The sequence below is a fragment of the Saccostrea echinata genome, unplaced genomic scaffold, assembly GCF_033153115.1.
Source record: "Saccostrea echinata isolate AGI-Se365-2 ecotype Australia unplaced genomic scaffold, CSIRO_AGI_Sech_v1 ptg000025l, whole genome shotgun sequence".
NCBI lineage: Eukaryota > Metazoa > Mollusca > Bivalvia > Ostreida > Ostreidae > Saccostrea > Saccostrea echinata.
In genome coordinates, this window is record NW_026889774.1 from 10,735,464 (window position 1) to 10,761,456 (window position 25,993).

Here is a 25,993-nt window from a genome sequence, read left to right on the forward strand (position 1 = left end):
GGAAAAAATTTATTTATAGAATCAGTTCCTATATTTACATTTCTTTTTTCAATTCACTTGAATTGACTTTCTGTTTCAGGTGACACAAATGTTACGTGTCCGTCAGCCGTATTTCAGTAACCTGATAGAACAGGACAGTGGGGTGGTGACTGCCGGGATGATTGACACTCGTCACAGCTCCAACATTTCAGAGGAGGACGCTAAAACTGATCTCTACAAACCCGTCTTCAAGTTTGAAGACGTCAAAGAACTGATGTCAAAGGGGGTAGAGGAATATAACAAAATTCACCCCCGCATCAAACTGGCCCTGTACAAGGTGAGCAAATGCTTTTTACAGGTTGTCTTGTGATCTGAAAAGTTGTTGTGAAGTATGTTTGTTGTGATATAATGGCATGGGAATGAAAAAAATATGTTTCAGTATATATAAAATTCAGGGCAATGTTTTGCATGTTTAGTTTTGATTGAATGGGCATGAATGGTGTAGTAATACTTTAACTTTTTCAGAATATGTTAACTTTATTTTAATATCCAGTACAGTACTATTTGCATGCATGTCTTCTTTTCTTACCACAATTTTGTTCAAATATTTAGCGTGACACTGCGGTAAGCTATAATCCTGTCTGGCTATCTCTTCCTATAATTTTAGTTCTTTTGGTTACTCTTTTGGGGCAAAATTTTTTTTTTGCTAGAAGAGATTTGGGACTAGTGTATATGGATGGATATAAATTTAAATTTTCCTCTTAATTTCTGCTTCATTAGTGATTTCTTTCAATGTATGTGTTGTCCATCTTTTTATGAAAAGATCTTTTCATGAGATCATTATTTTTTTTTTATTTTCTGTTATTACTGGTTTAATCTATTTCTTCACTCAACTAACTAGTTCAGTTTTATGTTATACACAATGTAAATGTATATGCAATTTGTATTAAAAAATATGGTCCCAGAGTTTACGAATACATTTATACTGCAGAAGTAAAAAGAAAGGTGTAATTTAAGTGGATAAAATTTACTAAATTTCTAAAGGTCGTTAAAGGATTAAATATCTAACTTCTTGTTCTATAAATAATGTTTATGGATAAATTATGTCATTTCCAGACTGTGATAGAACAAGTGTGCCGATTGGCTCGTACCATCGCCTCACCCCACGAGACCTCCCACTCAGTACTGGTGGCTGAAGGGTGTCCAGGGAGGGCCACAATCATTGTCAAGCTGGCAGCCCACCTGTGTGGATACACTGTCTATCAGATTAACCCCACCTCCATGGGATCCACCACTGAATACAAAATGGATCAGTTCAAGGCAGACTTAGTGCAGGGATATACCAGAGCTGGATCAAGAGTAAGTAAACAAAGTTATGATGGTATGTAAATTGGTAGATGTTTTTATGAGACATTTAACATATTAAATTCACATAATTATTATGTTGTCAACAAGTACCCGGTTAACTGGTTAACCGTCGAACGATGCAGTATCGGTTAGTAAAACTGCTATTCGGTTACTCAGATAAAGTACATTTTATGTATAAATACAAAGGAAATAGATGTTATATTGTTTATAAATGTATACTTACATATTTCCCTAATTTTATTTACCATTAGATTTTGAACTAGTGGTTCACAAATAGGATCGATTTGTTTTTATTTATGTAATTGATAGCTTTGATTGCCAGGATTTTTACAAGGTTTGAAGACCTGAGTTTTAATTACTTCATTTAGACCATTTAGAACATAATTTAACAACATATAAAGCTTGAAAGTATTTTAAAAGAACAGCTAATTCGAAATATGTAAAATGTAAATGATTTGAAATGGATTTAACCTATACATATGGGACAACAAATATATGAAATCAACTAAGATTAAAACAATATTCGGAAATCAGCGATTTTCTGTACACTCCACAAATCAACCTGTAATGACGGGGTATGTTGATTCTTGATCGCGACATATATCAGCGGCTGAAAAGGAAAACGTAACGAGAGCCATTGGTGATTGACGACTGTATATCTATTTGTCTTCTTTGTGTGTCTAAATTATTTTCTTAAACAGAAAACAAACGGCCCTTTTCTAGTGACATCCAAAATCAAAATTCCTTAAGATATTGCATGTTTGTTTGAGTTTGTAATTGTAAATAAAGTTCATATACAGTATATTTATGTTTTATTTCTACCAATAGATAAAGGATGAGATAAATAATAGATATGGAAACTGTAACGAAAAATCAACCAAGTAACCGGGTATTCGATCGGAAAAGTAAGCGAGTAACTGGTTACTAAAAATTGTCCTATTTGACAACACTAATAATTATACAGACTGTACCATGTGATACTTTGGATGACCATTAATACATGAGCAGTGATTGTTGGTACTGTGTAAGGAAATTAAAGAATTAATTTGTCCGAAAGTTTTTCAATGTGTTCAGTTGTAAAAATGAATGATGAAGGAAGATGCAGGTGTTGTGCAGTAACAATAGGTTTATAAATAGATACTGTAAAATCACTGTCAAAAATTCGTTGTTTCAAGAGAAAAAATTGGTTTGTGGGGATTTGATTTTGTGGGTGGTAGACAAGCATGATACGTACTGTACTCTAAAATTCAACATTTCACAGGGTTTGTGGGTTTACTCATATATCACAAAAACAATGAATATTAAACCCCCATGAAAATTAGTGATTTCACAGTAATTGCAATTGAAAATGATAAGCACTTTGTAACATCTGGTCTGAAAAATGATCAATATGTCTCTGAAATCTCAGGCATTTTTGTGGTTTTCTATTTTTTTTTTTTCTTGCCAGAATTCAGATTTAACTGTCATACTGGCCATTGTGATTAGGAAACATTGTTTTTCTAAATATGTTTAGATTTGGTTATTTATATAAGACAGTTAAGAAAATCACCAGGTGGACCTCCAAGATAATGGCCAAGTAAAATAACTCTGGGAAAATATGTCATATGAAGACTTTTATCATTATCACAATACTTAATACTGATTCAGATAAAAATTTAATGCCAGATATCATATGAAGGATCAAATTCAAAAAGCACAAATTACCAGATAATCTGTTAAAAAGCATAAATCAGCATGTGTTTAACGGAAGATTAAAACTTAAATTCAGAGCTTGTAATTTAAATGTGATCATATTGTGCAGATGGCGCATGCAACTTCTTGACCTTCTTTGTATGGTGGGCAGGGTAAGGATCCACATCGGGCATGCACAGGATACAAATCTAGCCCATCATTGTTGACTTGTCGTAATCCTTCAAAATATTCAGGTTCACTGTCAACACAAATATACTCAGTACCTTTACCGCCATAATAATTGGAACTTAGATACCCATGATACTGAAGTGTCCATTCTTTTGGGCATGAAAGTTTGGCAGGTACCATCATGGTTGCAGTTGCAGATTTCACTTGGCAGATAGCACAGGGAACATCATCATCAACAGCCACATTCTTGTATGTGAACTGATATTCAGCCCCAAAAAGTTCTGCATTATAGCTGGAATAGGTTGTTGTTGGGAAGTCAGATGAGAGAGAGTCAGGATTATGGGGGACACATAAAGTATTAGTTCCAGAGCCCGAACTGCTGTAGTATTTTCCTGCTGTAATTCCTGTGTACCAATATTCACACAGTAAAAAGTTTTTTTAAAACTATAGTTTTAAGCTTTGTTTGCAAATTAGATGAATGATTAAGACAAAGCCATTTTTGAAAGCAAGTTCCCATTATCTTAACCAAAACCTATTTTTAAAAAATTGGCATATAGATTCTAGGAGATTGATATTGAATTTAAGTTATACATTTACCTGTAATATATAATGTACATAAACATGTTACCTGTGTAAAGAATTTTTGTTCCATTTATGGCTGGACATGATTTTCTTCCCCAAATGGGAAAATATGTTGAACCTTAAATTTCAAACAATTATATGATAACATGTATTTTTTTTAGCTCACCTGAGCTGAAAGCTCAAGTGAGCTTTCCTGATCACCCATTGTCCGTCATCCATCCATCTGTCCATCAGTCCGTCTGTAAACTTTTCACATTTTCAACTTCTTCTCAAGAACCACGGGGCCAATTTTAACTAAACTTGGTACAAAGTATCCTTGGGTAAAAGGGAGTTTAAATTGTTAATATAAAGGGTCAAGTCCGCTTACAAGGGGAGATAATCAAGAAAAGACAAAAATAGGGTGGGGTCATTAAAAAATCTTCTTCTCAAGAACCACCGGGCCAAAAAAGCTGAAACTTATGTGGTAGCATCCTGGGATAGTGCAGATTCTAAATTTTAAAAATCATGACCCCTGGGGGTAGGGTGGGGCCACAATAGGGAATCCAAGTTTAACATTGAAATATATAGGAAAAATCTTTAAAAATCTTCTCCTCAAGAACCACTGGACCAGAAAAGCTGAAACTTATGTGGAAGCATCCTGGGGTAGTGTAGATTCTAAATAGTTCGAATTATGACCCCCGGGGGTACGGTGGGGCCACAATAGGTATTACAAGGGGGGAAATCTGGTAAAGAACAGCATGGCCAAAGTTACTCAGGTGAGCGATGTGGCCCATGGGCCTCTTGTTTTTTTTACTTTTTAAAAAAAAAGTTCATACAGAACAGTCTACTAGGTATTGAAATAAAATACAAAAATTTGTTTACCTGAATGCTGTTCCGTATTATGGTTGTCAGCCACCATGGCATTCACTTGGGTTCTCAGCAGAGGTAAATCATGAGACATAATTGTCAGATTGGCTTCTAGTGAGGTCACTTTGTTGGTAAGGGTCTGAACATGCTGAGTGGAGGTTCCCTGGGATATCTGGAGCTTCAAGGCAGCATTTTCTTGCTGGAGCTGGGAAATCTGTGCATTCATGAGCTGAATTTGGGATTGGTGGACATCGATTTCTGCTATTTTGGTTTGGAGGGTCTGGATCTCCCTTTGTAGGGATAACATCTGGGCAGTTACTGTCTGGGGGTCATCTAACAGCAGACGCTTCTCAGCTGCTGAATTTTCTTCAGTTTCAGTGTTAACTTTGGTTAAAATCACCATGAACAAAATGACTGCAATTTTCAATGTCATCTTGCCCATGATTGTCTTTGGATTTGATAAAGACCTGATTTATTTCTGCAGTGCACTTGACTGATAAGAAATTGTTCTGTATGACATGCAAGATAAAATGTATAAGTAAAGACAATAGGATGTAAGATAAATCTAGGTACATTCAAGATATAATTTTGAATTTCTATTCTTTGTTTCTTTTTATTACTTTTTTTTAGGTTTTTTATATTAAGTGTTTGCATTCTGTAGTGTAGATGGATTCTGTTAAAACCCATTGAATTCAGAGTAATTTCTTTTTTTAATTATCTCAATGCCTTCAGGTTCTTGTTTTTAATCTGTCCATTTGCATTATCTACCAACAAATTTAACTTTGGCCATAACTTGTAGGGAAACAACATCAGATGTAGATTTAATATTTGGTCAAAAAGAAGGCCAGCATGAATATATGATAGGTTATGGTCATACTTAAAGGTCAAAAGTAAATTTAAATCTGCTTTCTTATTTTTCAAAGTTGAAAGATTAATTGATTTAAGACACTAGAGCCAGACTTTTTATAAAAAGTATTTGGCACTTTTGCACATGTCTTTGACAAAACATCCTTTTTTACAGGGAGAGAAGATCCTGTTACTCCTACATGAGGAGGAGCTTCTGAAGGAGGACTTTATTGTGTTCCTACAGGAGTTCATCATGGGGGGCTCTATCAGTCACCTGTTTACCTATGAGGAGCAGACCACCATCATCAACTCAATCAGAACAGAGGTCACCCAGGCTGGACTCACCTACACTAGGGACGTGGCATGGAACTTCTTCCTCAAGTAGGCACTGATTTTTTTGGGGCCGGGGGGGGGGGGGGGGGGTACAATATTGGAAATATTGTAAAAAAATCTTTTTTTCACAGAATTATAATTCTGCGGAATTTCAATTTCTGTTTTATTTTCAGGTGGAAAATAACGCAAATTGCTTTTATTTATCAATATATGTCCTTAATGAATTTTAAGTACACTGACAAATTTCCACAGAAATATTGTAACCACATACATAGTGTTAACTAAATCCCATGGGGAAAAAAGGACTTCTACAGTAAGTCCATAGTCTTGAAAATGTTTAGAAGCTTTAAAGCTATTCAGAGACAAAAAAACTTTCCCAATTCTGAAATTGATGATTCTTGAATAAGTGACTAACAGTGTCATGCCTGTGGTTTTCAGAACTGTAAGAAATAACTTCCGAGTGTGTTTCATAATGAATGAAGGCAAAGAAGCTTTCCAAAGACGTTGTAGAGAATTCCCATCTTTTGCCAAGAATGTCAACTTCCTTTGGTTTCCTCATTGGTCCAAGACTCAGCTGGTTGAGCATGCTCAGTATCACTTCAAAGGTAGAGTTCTTGCCAGATAATACAAGTCATCATCTCAATTACAAATTTTCTGAACCTCTAAAGTCCACTTCCCTTTGAAGTTAATTATATACATATGTATAGACATTAAATAATGAGGCTTTAACCATTCCTCATTTGACAGACATTAGCTGGATGTCTGACCTTCAGAGAGAGAACATCTCTTACATGTTGGCCTCCATGCACCTGGTCCTCCGTCAGCAGGACGGACAGGAGAGGGATGCTGGGGAGTACTGTCACATCACCAACACCAGCTACGAGAAGTTTGTAGAAAGGTCAGTATCTGATCAGGGTTTAAAGGTCAAATATCTCCACACAGCTAATCAAAAGTTAATCTGCAATGGTTTAATTGTCATTCATGTCAGTTTACTTAATATTGAGACTAGCAAAAATGACTAAATGTATCTCATTTTTGTGATCATGTGGACCATAGATGTATGTTGAAAACTTCAGGCAGAGATCATATTCAGCATCACTTTATATGTGTGTAAAGCAAAGTCTTTCGAATTTTTTTGTATAAGGTATTTTCATTTACATGATCATGTATTTTAAAAACATACTTTCAAATACAGTTTATGCTATTTTACAGATATATATCCTTAGCCAGTGCCAAGCATGAAGAGGTTAACAATGACCATGAATCAGTGACAAAATCATTGAACCATATCAAACGTGAGAATGAGGTTGCCCTCAAACTCAGAAAACTGCTGGAGCATGAAATGATTGTACTGGAGGAAAGAAAGCAAGGCACCATTAAAATCTTGTCTCAAATTGGGAAGGACACTGCCATTACAGAACAACAGATCAAAGTGGTCAAAGCACAACTGGACAGAATCTCCAGACTCAAGAAGGTATGGGCATTGCAAATCTGTAGTACAGTAAAACTTGGTTATAAAGAAATGTCTTGTAAAGAAATCTTGTTTATTAGCCAATAAAAAAACTTTTGTGAGTCCTGTAGAAGACTTTGCATTATGTTCCTTATACATAATATAAATATTCTTGGTTATCAGAATCAAAGTTCTAAGTCCCTGTCACTTCCTATAACTGAGTTGTACTGTATTCTAAATATATTGTGTGTCGTAAGAAAGGTGTCGAGTGAACTGAAACACAATACTGTTGTAATACTCTCCTTATGAATAGCTAAGAAATTCTCAAGGAAATGACTTGTAAGATATGACATATATTTTTCTGAACAGTTGCTCCCAGAATACCAAGTTGCCCATGAGAGAGCAGTGTATAAAGCTATAGCCATTGTGGCAGACACAAAGAAGGTCATTCAGAACATGGATATAGAGAAACTCAGTGAACTGAGAGGCATGAACAAACCTATACTGGACATTGAGGACCTGATGACAGCCATCATCATGATCTGTAAGTAGAATGTCCCCCTCAGTGTAATTTCAAAGTACTGATCAGTAGAAATAAATAAAACTTTCTGGCCTTCAAAAGGCAAACTGAAGCTGTTTTTTTTAGCTCTACTGGTCAGAGACCAGAAGAGCTTATGCGATAGTAAGGTGTCCGTCGTCCGTCCGTCCGTCTGTCTGTCTGTCTGTCTGTCCGTCTGTCTGTAAACAATTTTTCTAAATGCTACTCCTCCTACAGTTTTGGTCTGATTTCAATATAACTTGGCACACAAGTAGACTACACTAAGATACATAATTAAGTGCATTGGTTTTTTATTCTCGTTGAAGGGTGTTCCCATGGTTGCTAAAAATAGAAATTTCTGTGAAATTCCTTTAAAACGCTACTCCTCCCACAGTTTTGGTCTGATTTCAATATAACTTGGCACACAAGTAGACTACACTAAGATACATAATTTAGTGCATCGGTTTTTGATTTTGATGAATGGTGTTGCCATGGTTACTAAAAATAGAAATTTCTTTAAAACACTACTCCTCCTACAGTTTTAGTTTGATTTCAATATAACTTGGCACACAAGTAGACTATACTAAGATACATAATTTAGTGCATCGGTTTTTGATTTCGATGAACGGTGTTGCCATGGTTACTAAAAATAGAAATATCTGTGAAATTCCTTTAAAACGCTACTCCTCCTACAGTTTTGGTCTGATTTCAATATAACTTGGCACACAAGTAGACTACACTAAGATACATAATTTAGTGCATCGGTTTTTGATTCCGATGAACGGTGTTGCCATGGTTTCTAAAAATAGAAATATCTGTGAAATGCCTTTAAAACACTACTCCTCCTTCAGTTTTGGTCTGATTTCAATATAACTTGGCACACAAGTAGACTACATTAAGATACATTATTCTATTTATTGCTGTGTGTTGCAAAGTTTCAAATCCAAGTGCTACTTTTCCTTCGTTATATGTACAGACCAGTAGAGCTACAGTCTCCACAGATTTCTGGTTCATTAATCAATTTTATTTCTTTGGATTTATCTGTCGGTGATTTATCTTTTTTCTTGATTTGAGGGGATTTGAAAATCCAAAGAAATTGCCATGTTCTTCTTCCAATATGCCTTTTTTAATCTTTCAGTGAAATCACCATCTGCAGACCTAACTTGGCAGAAAGGAGCAAAGAGGCAAATGGCAAATTTAGAAAGGTACAGATCTCCTTAAAATCATTGAAAAAAAAAATGTATAGTATTTGCACCATAATAGCAAAGAAATATAAGGGATGTGTCGTAAATAATTTTTTTAGTTGCTAAAGGTAATGAGTGCTACTTGATGTTGTATTACAGATTCATTGAAGAGCTGATGTCATTTGATGACAACCAACTCCCAGAATCCACTCTACTTTTGGTGGAGCCCTATCTGAAGAAGCCCAGCTTTGACCCTGCTGCTCTAGAGAGAAAGACCAGTAACTCCGCCTGTGGCGCCCTCTGTAAGTGGGTCATTGGCGTGGTACGATACCACAGGATGATGATCTCAAAGGTAAAACCACTGCACCAGAAAGTAGAAGAGACTACAACAGCTGTGGATGAAGCTGAACACAAGATGTCTACTCTGGAAAATAAAAGAAAGGTATGGGCCAAAAAGATTTACGTGTATTTTTTACCCTATCTTTTCAGTGGGATAAGGAATGTTTCTTGGCACATCTATCTTTTATTTTCAGTCACATGAAGAGAGATTGAATGATTTGGCCAGAGGATTTGAAGAAGCCACAATTGACAAAAATCAACAGGAAGAAAAGACCAAAACAATGAAGAAAAAACTGGAGACTGCTGCTCAACTCAGAAAGGTGTGTGTTTATTTTCTTATGGTTTAACATAGTCTTGTTTCCTCTGTTATCCAAGCCCAAAAAACTGAAAAATAATATTATTCATAAGGTGAAAAAAATATGAATTTTTGGTTGTTTTCAGATTTTGAAAGGAGAGAGACAAAGATGCCAGCAGATCTATGATTCCCATGAACGTCGATTGGTGGCTATACCAGGTGGTTGTGCCATGGCAGCTGCCTTTGCCACATATCTTGGACCCTACCATCACAACTTTAGACGAGTCATGCTGACCATTCATTGGCCAAACTGCCTGAGAGAGAGGGGAATTCCTCTAGTTATTGATAGTATTGATGGATTGAAAGGTAAAAATTTATTCATTTACCTCCCTCAAGTACTTCCAGGTATTTATTTTCACATGTAGATGTTATATTTCAAGGAAAAGAGAGTGTAAAAAATGAGCTCTTGTACTTAATTCACTAGTGCAATAAAATCTAGATATATCTATAACTTCGTTGATTATTATGGGAAGTGAGGTTTACAAAGTATAGATTTATAAGGATAAACTGAATAATGTTTCTTTTGTTTCATTGTCAGGTCGAGTGATAGACTGGACCATTGACTTCTTGAAGACTGCCTCTGGGGCCAGCCAGGTGTATGACATTGACTATACGTCCGCCCTGCTGGGTCAGAATATGGAGCATGATGACTCTAACGCCACTCAGCCACAAGAAGAAGCAGAGGTACATGACGACTGGACTAATATATGATCTTTTCATTTAATACACATAGTTTGAATTAGGAGGAATATATAGATGAAAAAGATCTATAATGAAATAGATAATTCTAAACTTATTGCCTTGAAGTTAAGAAAATATAATACACTCTAATTTTTTAGAAATGGTAATAAATTAATTCTTTGCATTTATTAAGTACATGTACTTGACTGGTGCAATTTTTGACTCATTATTTTCTAACAGTATGTAGCTAAAATCTTAAAAAAATTGATTAAAAAAAAAATAATGAAGGTTCATCAACAATCACGAATATGTATGAACTTGCAGGAGGAACCTGTGGCAGCTGAAGGTGAGGAGAATAAGGAAAAAGTAGAGGAAGAAGGAAAAGAGGAGGACAAAGAGGAGGGTGAGGAGAAAGGAGACAAGGAAAAGTCAGAGAAAGAGGAGAAAAAAGAGGAGGCAGAGGAACATACAGGTAATGTCTGGGATTTCATTCAGTTTTCTGCTTTATTGTAAAAATTCTTTTCTGTCTATTTCTGCCTTTCTGTATGTTATACATGAATTGCATCTGATTACTGGGCTGTTGATAGATAGCCCAATAAGCCCCCTCTAGAAAGCACACATATATTACAATAGTTAAATTGACTAATTCCGTTGAAGGTAAAATCATAATTCCCTCTTTTGACTATTTAAAAGTCTAATAGAGCAAGCAGGACTACCATGCATTATGTGCTAATTTGATGTATTTTTATCAGATGATAAAGAACAGGAGGAGTCAGACAAAGGAAAGGAGAAGTCCCTCGCCAAGATTCAGGAGGAAGGCAGCGAGGGGGATAAGGAGAGTGAGGTCACTCAGTCCACTACTTCTATGATGACCTCTGTCCAGTACAATAAGTATGTCCTGTCACTCATCAAGCTTCTAGTAGGGGAGAGAACTCTGAACGACTGGACTCGCAAAGGTGAGAATTGTTTTCTAAATGTGCTGCACACTGAAGAGTTAAAGAAAAAATGCAAATTCAGGCATAAAAGTGATAATGGTTATGTTTCTAAATACATGATATTGTATGATTGATATTTTTGTTAATACAAATAATGGTCAGGAATACAAATGTCAAAAATGTCAATTCTGCATTTGTTGTTGGTGGTGGTGGTGGGGGGGGGGGGGGTATGTGTATTAAACTTTCAATAACACGTACATTAAAAATGTAAAAAATGAATAAGAAATCCATCAAGTCACACTACTAGATATAACTGCCATTTTTAGAACATATATCAATATTTAGGAATATCTTTTTTTGGTAGACTTTGGACCAAGGCAGATAGAAAATGCAGCCATTTTATGCTCGTCATGGCAACGACCTCCCATGATGATTGACCCTAATGGAGAAGGATCTGTGTGGTTGGGAAAACTCAATAAATTATTGAATTCTAAGAAACTGATATCCTTGGACATGGAAACAAGGTAGGTTAAGACCATTTAAAGAGTGGCAAATTCATAATCTGAAATATGTATGTTTTTTAAAATGGAAAAAATGGGTTTGAGCAGAGTGATATGGAAATTAACAACGATGGTTGCACTTGGTGTTGATTTTGCAGTGAATTATATTGCTTCATATTAATACAATGTTGTGATAAATACAGCCATAGGTAAAAGAAAAATCGAATGAAATAAATTGATGATTTTTCTAAAGACAGAAATTTTCCAGTACTTGTACATGTAATTCCATTTTTATATGGCAAGATATTTACTTGTTAAAGGATAAGAGGTTCAATCAACAAGGAACCAAAATTATCTAGATAAACATTACACATTAAAACATAATTTAGTTTCAGATATCAAAATATTTTTTTTGATTTGGTATTGAATGATTTTCCTAATGAACTTACATTTTCATGTACAATTTTAATTATTATGATCAGGGAATGTTAAGGGGAGATTTTGGAAGTTATTGCAATCTATTTATTGTCACAACTAATGCCGTGGTTTTCTTTTATCTTCATTTGGGCCTCTCACTAACCACATGTGTGTGCTGCTTGGCAAATTTCAGATGGTAAGTTGGCATTTTATCATGTATATATATTGAGCAGCAAAGATTTGTTCTATTTGCTGTGATTGACAAAAAGAAATTTCATTTTAAGTGAAAAAAATTACACATTTTTAGTTTTTTGACAGTTTGATATGTATTTAATAGTCAGGAGTTCATGAAAATCCAGCAGAACATAAAGCCATTCTTCAAAAGCTCTTATTTACCTCTTTTACCCGAAATTAAAAGCATATAATTATGAAACTAAAATTAGCCACATCATAACATTAAAATGATCAAGTTTACAGGTGTTCACAGTAACCTAAACCCTCTCCCTGTTTTAAAAGGAATTGAAAATAATGTTACTAGTACCCACTGTATCTTATAATAGGTCTGATCCACATGTACTTATAACACTGGAGAAGGGGATCATGAGAGGAAAGCCAATCTTACTGACTAATTGTGAGGAACACATCGACAATGTCATCACTCCTCTCATCCATCATCGTAACACAGCCGAGGAAAATGACAAGAATGAGGGTAAGTACATTTCTGAATAATTTAGTTGTAAATTCTCTCAGCATTTAGACTTCTTATATTGCTTACTGCAACAAGAATTAACTTTTTCTTTAAACAAAGTGTATGAGGGTAAATTTTGCAATGAGTTAACTTATCTAATTTTTACTTCAATATGTAGATTGATCATATGAATTATATGTATTTGCTATTTGAATGTATCTTTCATCCTTATCTAGAAGCCCGCATGATAAAATTCTGTGGCCGACGAGTATTGTGCCAGCCAGACTTCAGGTTCTACTTGTCGACACCACTTGCCAAACCACAATTCAACCCAGAAGTGGCTTCCACCACCACCTTGATCAACTTTGGAGTGTCACATGACACCCTGACTGAGGATCTTTTGACCCGGGCATTTGCCAGGATGAGACCTGAGTTGTACCAGGAGAGATGTAAGGCCCTGAAAAATCTACAGCTACAGAAGGATACTCTGCTTCATCTGTCCGAGATTGTCAAGTCCCATGTGTTGTCCAATCAAGCTGGGATATTAGGGAGTGCCAAGGCCCTGAAATATATCACAGACATGACTAATGCTAAGATTGAAGTAAGTCCTTGAGTATTTGAGAATTTTTTACATTATCTGCATGTGTTTTAGTTATTGGGAGCATTTTAAATGTCAGAACTTAATGTGAAATTTTCAAAAACAAACTCATTGATATGGTAAACTTATTATATAGAATTTGAATTAAAGAATATGCTGGAAATTTCCAATAAAAATTCAATAGAGAAAATGATTAAACTTTTTCTTCACACAATTACAGTTAGCAAACAGACTGAATGACACCCAAGCACTGCTGTTACACTTGAATGATCTCAAAGATGACCTGTTCCCCTTGGCTCGCCGAGCAGCCATGTTGTATGCAATCATCCGTAGCTTGCAGAGTGTTCACAATGAATACCAGTTCTCCCTCCATTATTTCATTGAACTGTTTGACGAGGCTGTAGGAGGAGAGCTACCCCCAGAATTCCTCAATGGAGACGAGGATGAAGGAGTAAGCTTTAGGAAATTTTACAATCTAGAAAGAATATTTTAATAATTTTCTTGAGATGCCCATTCATTGAAATATTGCATATATAATCCATAGTTTTTAAAATAACTATGATTTTGACTAGTTGGGAGTCAAAGATTTCAAATTTAAAAAAAATAAACTGGTGAAAAACTTTCTTTGAAATTTGTTTTTTTTATAACTTGGAAAGCAGGAAAGAATACAAACTGTTTCTCTATTCATTTACTATCCTCATCCAATACAAATAAAGGATATAATTTTTGATGACAGGGATATGAGGATGGGGATGAAAGCTCTGCTGGAGGGGCACTACAGAAGAAACGTAAGGGTAGTGCAGCCAGTTCTCAGGAATCCAAAGCCAGTGCTACAGCCGGCACTGGGGACAAACAGACTCTCAAGTCGGAGAAAGAAGATGGAGACAAGGAGTATGCTGATGACTTTGAAGAGGACAAAACAGAAGGTATAAAGATTATAGCTTTTTTCTCTTTTTTTTTTGTAGTTTTAGCAATTTTTTCTTGTTAAAAATCTTTTCTTGTTTGTCAATTTAGTGAAATATGAATGCATGTAGATACAAATTAATAGTGAAGTTACTAGTAAGAAAAAGAGAAATTATAAGTATTAGAGTTGTAGTGTCTCACTGAGAGACTTTAGTAGTTGTAGATTTCATTAATTGCAAATGACTTTAAATGCTGTAAAAAGACAAAAATTAGCTAGAATTTTAGATAAATCATACACATTGTCATTTTAAATATAGTTTCACAAGTGTTAACATTCCTCTTAACAATTAGATAGATTTTAGATAATGGAACTGCTCTGAAAAAAAGATTTTCTCTTGTCAGTTGAATTCACCACTTGATAAATGAATTATAGCAGAAATTCTGGTTTGTTTGTTCATGTGTCCCCCTTGAAATGATTTCTTTTCAGAAAAAGCTAAGGAAACGGATAAAAACCTAGAACCCCCACCTGAAACTCAATTAGCAGGTAGCTCTAATTAACGAATGGGTTGGTGTGTAACACAAACAAAACTGAATTTGGTTTTTGTGAAACAAACATTGCAGAATTTGAGTGACAGTCACATTGTTTGATGTTGAGATTAATATTTTGAACCTTTAATGAAGGCATCCCATCCTTCCCACAATTCAACACAGCAGACAATTGCTTTTCAATTATTTAAATGTTATGGAAGATTTTCTTAAAATTTATTCTCATACAGTAAGGTTATTAGATCAAAACCACTCTTCTTCTACTTTTTCTTTTTTCTTTTGTTTTGTTTTGTTTTGTTTTGTTTTTTTATAAAATTATTTTTTCATTGGTGGGTTATTTAGAATGATCTTTCAAATGTGCATATTATTGTTAAATATTGTTATTGCATCTAATGGAAGTAGTAGTACTGAATATTAATGATTTTTTTTTTTTTTTTTTTTTAGAAAACTGGGTTGATATATGTTTTCTGGTTATCTAAAAAAAAAAACTTGCAGTATTCAATTTTAAGCAGACATTTTCAATGAATTTCTATATTTGAATAAATTTTGAATTCTGATTCACAGATCAAGCCTATATTGAGTTGTTAACAGTTTGGAAAAAGCAGGGTAATTTAAAAATGGCTACAAAAGACTTTCTGAAATCTGGTGCTTATTATATAATCGAGGGCTCTCCATTTTGCATTTTCAAAAAAAACTGCTACCGTCTTTCATTGCACGTCATAATAATGATGAAAAACTATACAACTCTGGATTCTTGGTTTTCACAATCTTCCAGGTGGCTGTTCATATCAGTATCATAGTTTTTTGGGAAATAGGGACTCTGGGGGTTGGGAAAAACTTAAAACCTTTTTTGGTTCTAGAACTTTCTTGGTAAAAATGCTAGGTATTTCTAGGAGAGTTTGTTTCTCTTTATAATAATCTTGCATGAAATCTTGAACTTCAGAATCTGTATAGGCTTTCGTTTGTTGAATTACACAGAAAAATTGTTTTTCATGAAAAACTGTGCACCATAATGCTACTAACATCAAAAAAGCTTCTTTTATCACAATCAAGGAATTATGGCAAATGATTCTTTTGCATGTTTGCTTATGTGTGGATATTATACAGTAAAATAATCTGAAATTCATTCAGGAATCTACTGCAATTTAAATGCCAAAATATGCTTGTGTTTTAAGAGTGCAGGAAAAATGAATGTACTGATATTATGGTAAGCACTTTCAATATAAAAACAAAATTCAAGAATTTTTTTCCATATTTATTACCTGTATCATTAATTCATCCTAAAGGAGATTCTGCCAGCACTGCTGCAGCTCAGAAACTTCTGGAAGGATCAGAATCAGATGATTTACCTCCCCTTGATATCCCAGAGACTCTTCCCTTGCCAACAGAGGGTGTTGAGTATGAAAGCCTCTCAGCCAATCAGATCAAGCAAGTCATGGACAAGATGACTGGATTGGTCTACAGAAGAATAAGAGAGTATGTTAGCTTTACTCTGATTGTATGACTCTCTCCACAGAAAATTCACAAGGAATTGTTCATTGGATTATTTATACGATGTCTATCAAAAACTTTTACAGATATGTAGTAATAAAATAAAATCTTTGATATTTTAGAGCCTTGTATGAAGAGGACATTTTACTATTGGCCACATTGTTGTGCCTCAACATTGAGGCAGAAGGAACTGAAAACTTCTCTAATGAAGAAATGTCACTTCTCCTGCAAGGTATGTTTAATTTCACAAGGAAATTCAATCATCTATGACTAAGAAAAAAAAAATTACGATTAGATTAAATTGGTGAGCTTGAAATTGGCTAGATTTGTATACTTACAAAGAAGTTTTTGATGATTAAATCTTTGAAATACACAGGAAATCCTGGTTTGGGAATGCTGTTAACCCTGAATGACTTTGACTGTAAGGACCGCCCCCCAGCATGGCTGCCCCAGGAGAAGTGGGAAGACATCTTGGCCCTGTCTGTCCTGCCTGGACCATTAGACAGTCTCTGTGTCCACATGGCCCAAAACTCCAAATCCTGGAAGTCCTGGTACAAGGTTGAATATCCAGAGAGGGAGCCACTGCCTCTGTCCTCAGCAGGGGGGGAAGAAGGTAGGGAATTGTGAAACATTTATTCTTGACTGCTTTCCCCGTCATATCTAACATTCTTACTGGTGTTGAATGTGAATTTATTTGTCCTGTAGACAAACGTCCATCTTCCGGAGGGAGTAAGAACAGTCAAAGTAATGGCATGAAGACCCCTGACCTTGGGCCTCTCTCTGACTTCCACCAACTTCTACTGTTACGTATGCTGAGAGAGGACCGTCTGCCTGCTGCTCTGGTCCGCTATGTTAACAAGCATCTAACAATTAATCTACCAGAGCAAACTGAATTTAAGTAGGTTTTCTTAGATTTTCTCATATTTTTATTCCATAAGAATTTTGAGTAAATGTTTTACTGTAAATGTGAAAATTTTTGTGTGGTAAAATTTTATGATTTCCATGGAACACAGCGTTTGTGTGAGGCTTATTTTTTCTAAAGTTAAGGAATTTTTTCAAAAGGTGTTGCTTTGTTGTTCAGTATGGTACTTTACCATTTGTGTGGTTATAAATTTGCAAAACTTTAATCACAGAATTGTCAAAAATTTCCCCCAAGTGAACATTTCCACATTTACAGTAACACATTTAGACACTTTTTGTCTTATTTCAAAATAACTTAAATTGACAGTCTTAAATTTAAGAGCAAGTAATTATTTTTTATGTTTAAATTATATAAATCAAAGCCTTATTTACATTATGGGTGTTTTGTTTCAATTTTTCAGTTTGAGTGACGTCCTTCAAGATGCTAAGCGCCATCTTGGGGTGTTATTGCTGCTGCCTCCCAGTGTCTCGGAAAGCCAGCAACATCCTTCCAACAGACTGCGCCTAACAAAACCACCAGTGGAAGTTCTCAAGAAAATGGCTCAGGTAGGAATCGTCATCAGAACTAAACCACTTCTGTTATACCTTTGGTTTGTACTTGCCATTTGAATCTTCGAACTCAAGCCTGATCAAACATGATCAAAAATACACTTGTGTAACAAATGACACATCTTTAAGTGCACATTTGCAAAAGTAAATAATAATGTCATTTTCATCTAATCTTTTAAGTGCATGTATATTAGTCACATTTGAATTGTTTTTTTTTTGTTTTTTTTGAGGAATATAAATAAAATCTTATGAATCTGTATTACTTCAGGCCATCGGAGCCCAAGTGGAGACTGTTCGTGTAGGAGATGGATGTCAGATTCTGGTGGATGAGGCAATAGACAGTGCAGATAAAAATGATGGCTGGGTGATAATCCAGGATCTTCATCTGGCTCCTCCCAAATTCTTCAACGATCTGAAGAAACATCTTGTTAGAGTGGCTAGATCAAGAAGTAAGCTATTCACTAAAAATAGGGAAAAACCTGTATTATGTACTTCGGTGGTCTACACTACGCCAGCAATGAATTAACTATGATGGGTAGTGATGGCCTGGTGGGAAAACTGTTATTGTTTCTGTGAATTAGTGATCATTATCTGCATGCACTGGATACTGCATACCGTATATACTCGCCTATAAGTCGGTCCGCCTATAAGTCGGTTGTGATTTTTGAGGTTATTTTGGAGGGATTTGCAATTGACCCGCCTATAAGTCGGTACAACTTTTTGCCAGAATCGGTGGACAATTTCAATCAATGCTCTAATGTTTTAACGTTTTTCAAATAATATTTTGAAGAATTATGCCGATATTTTTTCTCTTTTTTTTTCTCTTATAAATTTCATATCAATACTCTAATGTATTTACCTGTGTTCAAATAATATGTTAGGATAAGACATCGTTAAATACTTGTACTTTATTTATAATCTATTTATACTTTATTTATAATTTATAATCTTAGAATACATAAATAATATAATACGTCCAGACATTTCTCAATCTTCGAAGTTATGTAAAAAATACCTATTGTGGTCCGGAAAAATACCAAGCTTTTGATGACTCGCCTATAAGTCGGACATAGAGTTTTAGACCAAAAGTTAACTCCCAAAAAACCGACTTATAGGCGAGTATATACGGTATTTAGCTATGTCTTTTCTTAAGACGACAAAAGATAATCATACATGATGTGTATAACACCTCAGAATTAAAATGCAGGAAAGACAACTAAATCAAGAAATTCTAGCACTTGGAATCTGAGAGCTAGGTCATATAAATGTAATTTCATGTGCATATTTCTTACCTTGAAGATCACCTGCCATGTGGATTTTCACTTGAAAAAGAATTAAAAAATAATATTTGTTTATTTCGTCTACCCCAACCATCAGCAAGAGTTACTAATATTGAAAGATTAAACATCATGCTTTGAGATTCAGGATTCTTTTGTCTGATGCCCATATAAAGAAAATATCAAGTGTAAGAAGAAATAATAAACATTGCCCATGTCCTCTTATGATTCAACATATTATTTTCATTACAGGCAATGCCCAGGATGATAAACAGAAAGGAAATCGTTTCTGCGTTTGGATTACATCAGAGCCCTACCCACTCATTCCAAGCTTCTTGCTGCAGAACCTGCATAAAATAGCTTGGAACCACATTACAGAAGATGTCATTAACTCAGGGACAACAAAGGAAGATCAGAAGGACACAGAGGGAGGGAACCAGTCCCAGAAAGCCCCACTGGCCATTGTATATAGGTCACCGTCAACATATCTCCACTCAGGTGAGAACTATCAAATTTTATCATGTTTTCAAGCTGTCTGGCTGTTTTGGTTTAAATGTGAAGCCTGGCATATCTTCAATGAAGTATATCTAGAGTACTATCCTATTATTTTAGATGAATAACCATAGATTTTCATGTCGAAACTTTGAGATTAAACATCCAGCTATGTAGCACATCTATTGCATATTTCTTTAAATGTTTTTACATTTATGGCAAATTTTTCATGTCTCAACCAGAGACATGATTTCATCATCCAGAAATTCTCAAACATATTGTTTTGAAGTTGCAATTATAGCACAATATTGAACATACAATACTTTAACTTCTCCAGCAATTGTTTCCACCCTCAAACAAGTACCAGTGGACCTGTTGGACAAAGTGTCTACAGAGCCCCAGATGATTCGCACTATTGCTTTTGGTCTGGGAGTCATACAAGGAATGCTGGTTTCCCGCCAACTGTTTGGTGCTCAGGGTCTCAACCAGTGGTACCCATTCAACCGGGTTCAGATGGAGCAGGCCCTGTTAGCCCTTACCAGTAAAATGCTTAAAACCGAAGACCAGCAGGCTCCCAAAGTGGACACAATGGCTGAGATATTTGCAAAAGTAAGTTGACTGATACCTAGATATGTCCATTGTTCTTCAAACTTAAAACTCTCAAAGGGATTGTTTGAAATTCTGTGCTAAAATCATTGACTTTTATTACAAATGTGTACAGGCTGAATCTCCATGGCCAACCAATGTGTCAGCCAGATCAGAACCACCCCACAAACTGGCTCTGACTGGTTATGTGGACCAGGTAATCTGGTTCAGGGTTTTAAAATCAACACTGTGTGTGTCCAAATCACTATATATATGGATAGGGATCAAATCTTATTTGTCACAATGCAATGTCAACATTTTGTATCAGATTACTTTGCTTCAGTCATGAAAATGATTAAAGTTTGCAAAAAGTATGTTATTGGTACATGAAGCACAAATTTTGCACCAAAACTGCATCATTTGTATGATTTTTTGGTTCGAATACTTTACGGTATTGGTTACTGATCTTTTACCTTAAGTTTGTTCATGTTTTCAATGTGGATGATAAAATGAGTATGAAGCATTGTTCCAACATGGAGTGGAATTTGTATTGTAATTGACCAGTTAGTGTAAATTGTGTCATTTTATTTTTTCCTTTTTTTGTTTCAGTTGATTTATCAGAACTGTGTATTGACCTACAGTGACATGGATTATGTTGAGGCATGTGTTAAAAATGTCCTGAACAGTTTATACCAGGACAGTACAGGCAGTTTGGTTCTGGGAAGTGTGGCTATCCCGACTCCCCCAGCTAATGTGGGTAAGAAATTCTTGGGTCTTGTGGAAAAGTTAAATTATCCCTACATTCATGAAAATGCTTTAGTATTAAGGGACTCTTTATCTATTGATGCATCAAATTTTCTACTGATGAATAAAGATGGTTTGTATAATGTGAACATAAACAGACATGCTAACATCTGAAAAGAAAAAAAAAACTTTTAGAGAAATATTTCATAGCCTACTTGATTCAAGTTAGATCATTAATACCTTGAGTCTGATCATTTTGTATGTAAATTTCAGTAATAGACTGTTTTAAAAAATTCTAAACATGATAAGAAAAAAGTGACAATTACACAGCATAGAATGGTTACTGAAATTAAATTTGTTTGAATTTTCTACTTAAGATCCTGTGGACTTTGGACAATGGTATGAAGATAATGTTGATGAGGAGTTTACACTAGGAGCTCTTCAGCTACACAGCAGTGTGGAGAGGGAAACCATCGACTCAGAGTAAGAAGTTCATATTATCACTTCAGGGATAATGTATTGAGATAATTTTCAAATGTCATTATGGTTTATTCTGTTCTGAAAGAGAAGGACTGTACTCAATTTAGGAATTAAAGAAGATATAACATTGGTTTTTCCCCTATTTATTGTATGGAGACTTCATTTATTTAGGGCCACTAGTTTCGTTCGAAATTTGGACTTGATGTTTGAAACCCAAACCATGGAGGCAGGTGATGTAGCACGCTCACAGCAAGACAGTGTGAATATCATGAGACTGCGATCATCTTTGGACATGTGTGCAGAAGAGTTACCTAATCTTCTAGAGCTAGGACAGGTTGGAGATATGATCAAACATGACTATGACTTCCCCTACCATGTCCCCAGCCTTGTGAGTGTAGCGACAGTCAGTAGCTCTCAGATGCCAGAGACCATTGGATACTGCTTGTTGCAGGTGTGTTTTGGGATTCATTGCATGGAAATTGGCATTTTTCCTGTTATTATTTGTTACAGTTGTTAATTGCAGTCTTTGAAGGCTAGGAAATGGAGTCAAAGTTTGGTCGTAATTTACATTTTTTTTATTTTCAAAATGAAAGGTCAAAATTTTAATACATGTATCTGAAAGAAAAATAAATTTGTTATATCCCATTTAGTCTCATTTCATTTTCACAAAAATGCAAAAAAAATCTTACAACCAATTAAAACCTTTTTCATTGAATGACAGGAATGCCTATGGATGAACAACTCCATTTGTCATATGAGACAACAGATCCATGATCTACAAGGCTGTTTATTAGCGGGTCCAGAGGCCATTCCTAAGGAGCTCCTGCCTACAGCCTGCTGCCTACAGGAGGAGCATGTTCCTGTATCCTGGATCCATCCTAATCGTCAGCCATCTACTCACTCCCTGGTCTCCTGGCTGGAAGGTTGGTAACTCAGATTTACAGGAAATGGAAATTGTATTCAAGGTTTACAAGTTTTTGTAGTTTATGAAAATTTTTCATTTTGATTCCTCTTATGCAATTAATTTCTACAAAAACCCCCATGCAGGCAAAGAATGTAGCTGCTGTTTCATTTCTTTCTGCTGTGGCAATAAAATGTACTTAACATTACAGGGGTAATTTATGCTAACTCCATGAGAAAAAAAAATATCATTTGAGTGAATGCATGTCACCACATATCAGTGTTTATATCAAAGAGCTGAATAAGCATTTTCAAAACATTATAATGCTCCTATATTGTAAAAAATAAAAAAAAAAATAAAAAAAAAAATAATGCTTACATTGCTGCTACTATTAAATTTGTATATCAGTATCAACATTTGCAATATACTTAAATGTTTTTGTAGACTTAAAGAAAAGGTACAACCAGTTACATACCTGGGTTAAACACAGCATGGTTCCTGTGTTCAAGGACGGAATTCTGGAGAACCCAACCATTGCAGCAGGTCGACTGGGCAAAGTGTGGCTTGGAGGACTGGTCAACCCTCAGGCCCTCTTAGTGGCTATCAGACAGGAGAAAGCTATTGTAGCCCAGTGCTCAATGTCTGAGGTATGAAGTTTTCAGAGTCAGATAAATGAGGGACTAAAGCATTGTTATGTGACATGATTGTAGGTTAAGTTTATTGGAATTTCAAAACTGAATATGAATACAAAAATTGCAAATGTAATGGTTCTTTCATTTTAATTTCAAGGGGAGGAGATTTTTTTTAAATCTGTTTTGAATAATTTATGTTACAGGCACATAGAATTTACAGAACTAGAATTTTTCAAAATTTAAATATGGTAGTGAGATGAAAGGGAGCAGTATAATCTTAAAATGCCAACAACAAAAAAAAAAATAAATTAAGAAAAAAAAAATCCCTTTCCTGTTCTGATAGGATTTGTACAATGAATAATGCTCTTGAAATGTTCATTTACAGTAAAAACCTAGGCATGTCTTCGAAGTATAGTGCCCTTTAGTTTAAAGCTGAACACGATTCGTAAAAGGAATGTGTCCGCCATTTTTGATCGGATTCTCGCTATATCTGAGGACCCCTATATAAAGCGGCCAACTTAGTCATTGTTCAGTGCAATCAGTCGTCACCTGTGTAGACGGACGTATACTATACAAAACTCGGTAGCGACGAAAAAATAACTGTATACTTGTTCTTATGCAGGAAAGTAAGATATCAAAGAAACTTACAATAGTTGCACAGGTCAGTGCAGTATACACACGTAACTGCAATAAAATGTAAACAAAGGTAATGCAAGATAACCAGCACGAACACGCGGGTCGCCATGCCGCGCCGATACCCGTGACAATAAAGCAGTCAGGTGTAACGAATGCGAGGAGTATACCCTGGTGCTGATATCGTAGATTGTAATACAAAAATGGCGTATGCCTATTTACAAGTCGTGTTCAGCTTTAACATTGGTTTCTTTCTATACTTGGTAGATATCGTTTGAGTGTATTGTACTGGACAATGTCAACACAGATGATTATGATGTGGATGAAGGAGGGATGTTTGTCAGTGACCTCAATCTTCAAGGGGCTGCCTGGGATTATGAAAATGATTGCCTCAAAGATCCCAAGTAAGAAAAATTTCTAATTCCATTACTTATGTTTTCATTATCATATCTTCCATTTAAAAAAACCTGACAGATATGTTTATGTCATATTTCTTTACTGATTGAAATATAATACAGTTTATCTGTGGTCAATGAAACACAAATTTGAACAGCATTTGTATGTTTCACTTACTGCATGTAAGTTTCATGTTTTGCGAAACTGAAATGTTTATTCAGGTTTATTTTTATTTATGCCCAGCCATGAACATGGCCAGGGCATAAAGTGTTTTTCATGTCCATCTTACGTCCTTCTGTACTTCCATCACACATTGCATTTAGCTCAGTTTCAAATAAATTGTTCAATAAATTTTAATCAAACTTCATATGCAGATACACATTGATAAGAGCTATTCAACTGCATCAGTTTTTTTTTACCTTGACCTTCCCTTTGACCTTGATCCCACTTTTCAAAAAATTGTGTTTAGCTCAGTTTCAAAGAACCTTTTCAAAAATATGTGTTTGGCTAAGTTTCAAAGAAACTATTCAAGATATTTTTATGAAACCTTATATGCTGATACATAATGGAGAGAGTATTTTTGACCTTGACCTATCTTTTAACCTTGACCTCACCTTTCAAAAATTTGTGCTTTGCTCAGTTTCAGTGAAATTAATCAAGATATTGGAAAGAGCTATTAAATTTTAATCAACATTTTTTGTCCCTAACCTTTCCTTGACCTCACTTTTATTCAATTTGTGTTTAGTTTAGTTTCAAAGAAACTATTCAAGATATTTTTATCAAACTGCATATGCTTATACATACAGTATTCATTTGATGAATTTGAAAGCTATTCAATTGCATCAAATTTTTGGCCCCAGTCTTTTTCCTTTGACCTCTCAAATTTGTGATAAGCTCAGTGTCAAGAAACAAATCAAGATATTTTTATCAAACTTCATTTGCTGATACATTTTGATGAGTGCTATTGAACTGCATCAAATTTTTTGGACCTTGCCCTTTCCTTTGACCTTGATCTAACTTTTCTTAAATTATGTTTAGCTCAGTTTCAAAGAAACTATTCAAAATATTTTTATGTTAGCATATGCACTGATACATAATCTGGTGAGAATTCATTAACTGTGTCCAATTTTATTTTTACCTTGACCTTTCCAATGACCTTTGACTTTATTATTTATTGTGTATTTAACTCAGTTTTAAAGAAACTATTCAAGAAATTTTCATAAAACTATGCAAATACAAATCTTCATATTACATTACTAATTAATGAGTCCCTGGGTGGGGCATTCATGTTCTATGAAATCTAGTTTCAATATGTATTTCAGATTTCATATAATTATAAGAAGTTTGTATGCATGTTGCACTTTTTTGTTTCTTTCAGCTCATCTCTGTATAAAATTCCATACATTTACATGAAGCCCATCATAACAGCTGAACAAGTAGACAAGGTCAATCAACAGACAATATATCCATGTCCTATTTTCATGAACAAGGTAACAATGATTTTTTTCTTCAAAAAGTCTAAATGATTTTAAATGTAATAGCAATGCAAAAAAAATTAACTTAAAGGGAAATAGCTGTGATGCATTAGTTTACTTGCAAACTTTTGTATTTCCAAAAAACACAACCAAATAGTCAAACAATTTAAATCACACATTTATTTATGTTACATGTATAACAGTATATAATAGCCTCACAAAAAACATTAATTTAAAATATTTTTAGAGGCAGTTATACTAAAGCATTGATTGATTATATTTTGCATCTCACAAAGCCATATATCACATAGATTTGTATACAGATTGATTAATGGGCACTATTAAGTATTCTTTTACACACTTGTGTAGCTTGAGGCATAAAAATTTGGGATAATTTACATGTACTATCTTACGATTGCCATTGCACTTATTTCTTTGATAATATCTAAAAATATCATATATATTAATC

The 25,993-nt window shown here is 34.8% G+C and overlaps 2 protein-coding genes across 2 annotated transcripts in view; one reads left to right on the forward strand and one right to left on the reverse strand.

Annotated features, from left to right (window-relative positions):
- Nucleotides 1–25,993, forward strand: part of LOC133191970 (uncharacterized) — a 71,344-nt gene that overhangs the window by 42,491 nt on the left and 2,860 nt on the right. The window contains exons 62-98 of the mRNA XM_061327765.1: nucleotides 80–316; nucleotides 1,096–1,338; nucleotides 5,657–5,862; nucleotides 6,253–6,419; nucleotides 6,562–6,712; nucleotides 7,027–7,288; nucleotides 7,634–7,808; nucleotides 8,941–9,007; nucleotides 9,146–9,428; nucleotides 9,520–9,645; nucleotides 9,767–9,986; nucleotides 10,219–10,364; nucleotides 10,686–10,833; nucleotides 11,114–11,317; nucleotides 11,661–11,820; nucleotides 12,774–12,922; nucleotides 13,138–13,502; nucleotides 13,720–13,950; nucleotides 14,236–14,425; nucleotides 14,890–14,946; nucleotides 15,513–15,554; nucleotides 16,235–16,424; nucleotides 16,562–16,671; nucleotides 16,816–17,052; nucleotides 17,145–17,337; nucleotides 17,762–17,906; nucleotides 18,178–18,358; nucleotides 19,439–19,684; nucleotides 20,016–20,287; nucleotides 20,400–20,480; nucleotides 20,873–21,020; nucleotides 21,385–21,490; nucleotides 21,659–21,938; nucleotides 22,209–22,410; nucleotides 22,833–23,035; nucleotides 23,921–24,057; nucleotides 25,428–25,539. Of these exons, the coding sequence (XP_061183749.1) occupies nucleotides 80–316; nucleotides 1,096–1,338; nucleotides 5,657–5,862; nucleotides 6,253–6,419; nucleotides 6,562–6,712; nucleotides 7,027–7,288; nucleotides 7,634–7,808; nucleotides 8,941–9,007; nucleotides 9,146–9,428; nucleotides 9,520–9,645; nucleotides 9,767–9,986; nucleotides 10,219–10,364; nucleotides 10,686–10,833; nucleotides 11,114–11,317; nucleotides 11,661–11,820; nucleotides 12,774–12,922; nucleotides 13,138–13,502; nucleotides 13,720–13,950; nucleotides 14,236–14,425; nucleotides 14,890–14,946; nucleotides 15,513–15,554; nucleotides 16,235–16,424; nucleotides 16,562–16,671; nucleotides 16,816–17,052; nucleotides 17,145–17,337; nucleotides 17,762–17,906; nucleotides 18,178–18,358; nucleotides 19,439–19,684; nucleotides 20,016–20,287; nucleotides 20,400–20,480; nucleotides 20,873–21,020; nucleotides 21,385–21,490; nucleotides 21,659–21,938; nucleotides 22,209–22,410; nucleotides 22,833–23,035; nucleotides 23,921–24,057; nucleotides 25,428–25,539 (6,672 nt within the window). The remainder of the gene's footprint in view (nucleotides 1–79; nucleotides 317–1,095; nucleotides 1,339–5,656; nucleotides 5,863–6,252; nucleotides 6,420–6,561; nucleotides 6,713–7,026; nucleotides 7,289–7,633; nucleotides 7,809–8,940; nucleotides 9,008–9,145; nucleotides 9,429–9,519; nucleotides 9,646–9,766; nucleotides 9,987–10,218; nucleotides 10,365–10,685; nucleotides 10,834–11,113; nucleotides 11,318–11,660; nucleotides 11,821–12,773; nucleotides 12,923–13,137; nucleotides 13,503–13,719; nucleotides 13,951–14,235; nucleotides 14,426–14,889; nucleotides 14,947–15,512; nucleotides 15,555–16,234; nucleotides 16,425–16,561; nucleotides 16,672–16,815; nucleotides 17,053–17,144; nucleotides 17,338–17,761; nucleotides 17,907–18,177; nucleotides 18,359–19,438; nucleotides 19,685–20,015; nucleotides 20,288–20,399; nucleotides 20,481–20,872; nucleotides 21,021–21,384; nucleotides 21,491–21,658; nucleotides 21,939–22,208; nucleotides 22,411–22,832; nucleotides 23,036–23,920; nucleotides 24,058–25,427; nucleotides 25,540–25,993) is intronic.
- Nucleotides 3,136–25,993, reverse strand: part of LOC133191974 (uncharacterized) — a 79,488-nt gene continuing 56,630 nt past the window's right edge. Inside the window, exons 2-4 of the mRNA XM_061327774.1 lie at nucleotides 4,651–5,068; nucleotides 3,836–3,907; nucleotides 3,136–3,611 (exon numbers count right to left, since the gene is read on the reverse strand). Coding sequence (XP_061183758.1) covers nucleotides 3,136–3,611; nucleotides 3,836–3,907; nucleotides 4,651–5,068 — 966 coding nt within the window. The remainder of the gene's footprint in view (nucleotides 3,612–3,835; nucleotides 3,908–4,650; nucleotides 5,069–25,993) is intronic.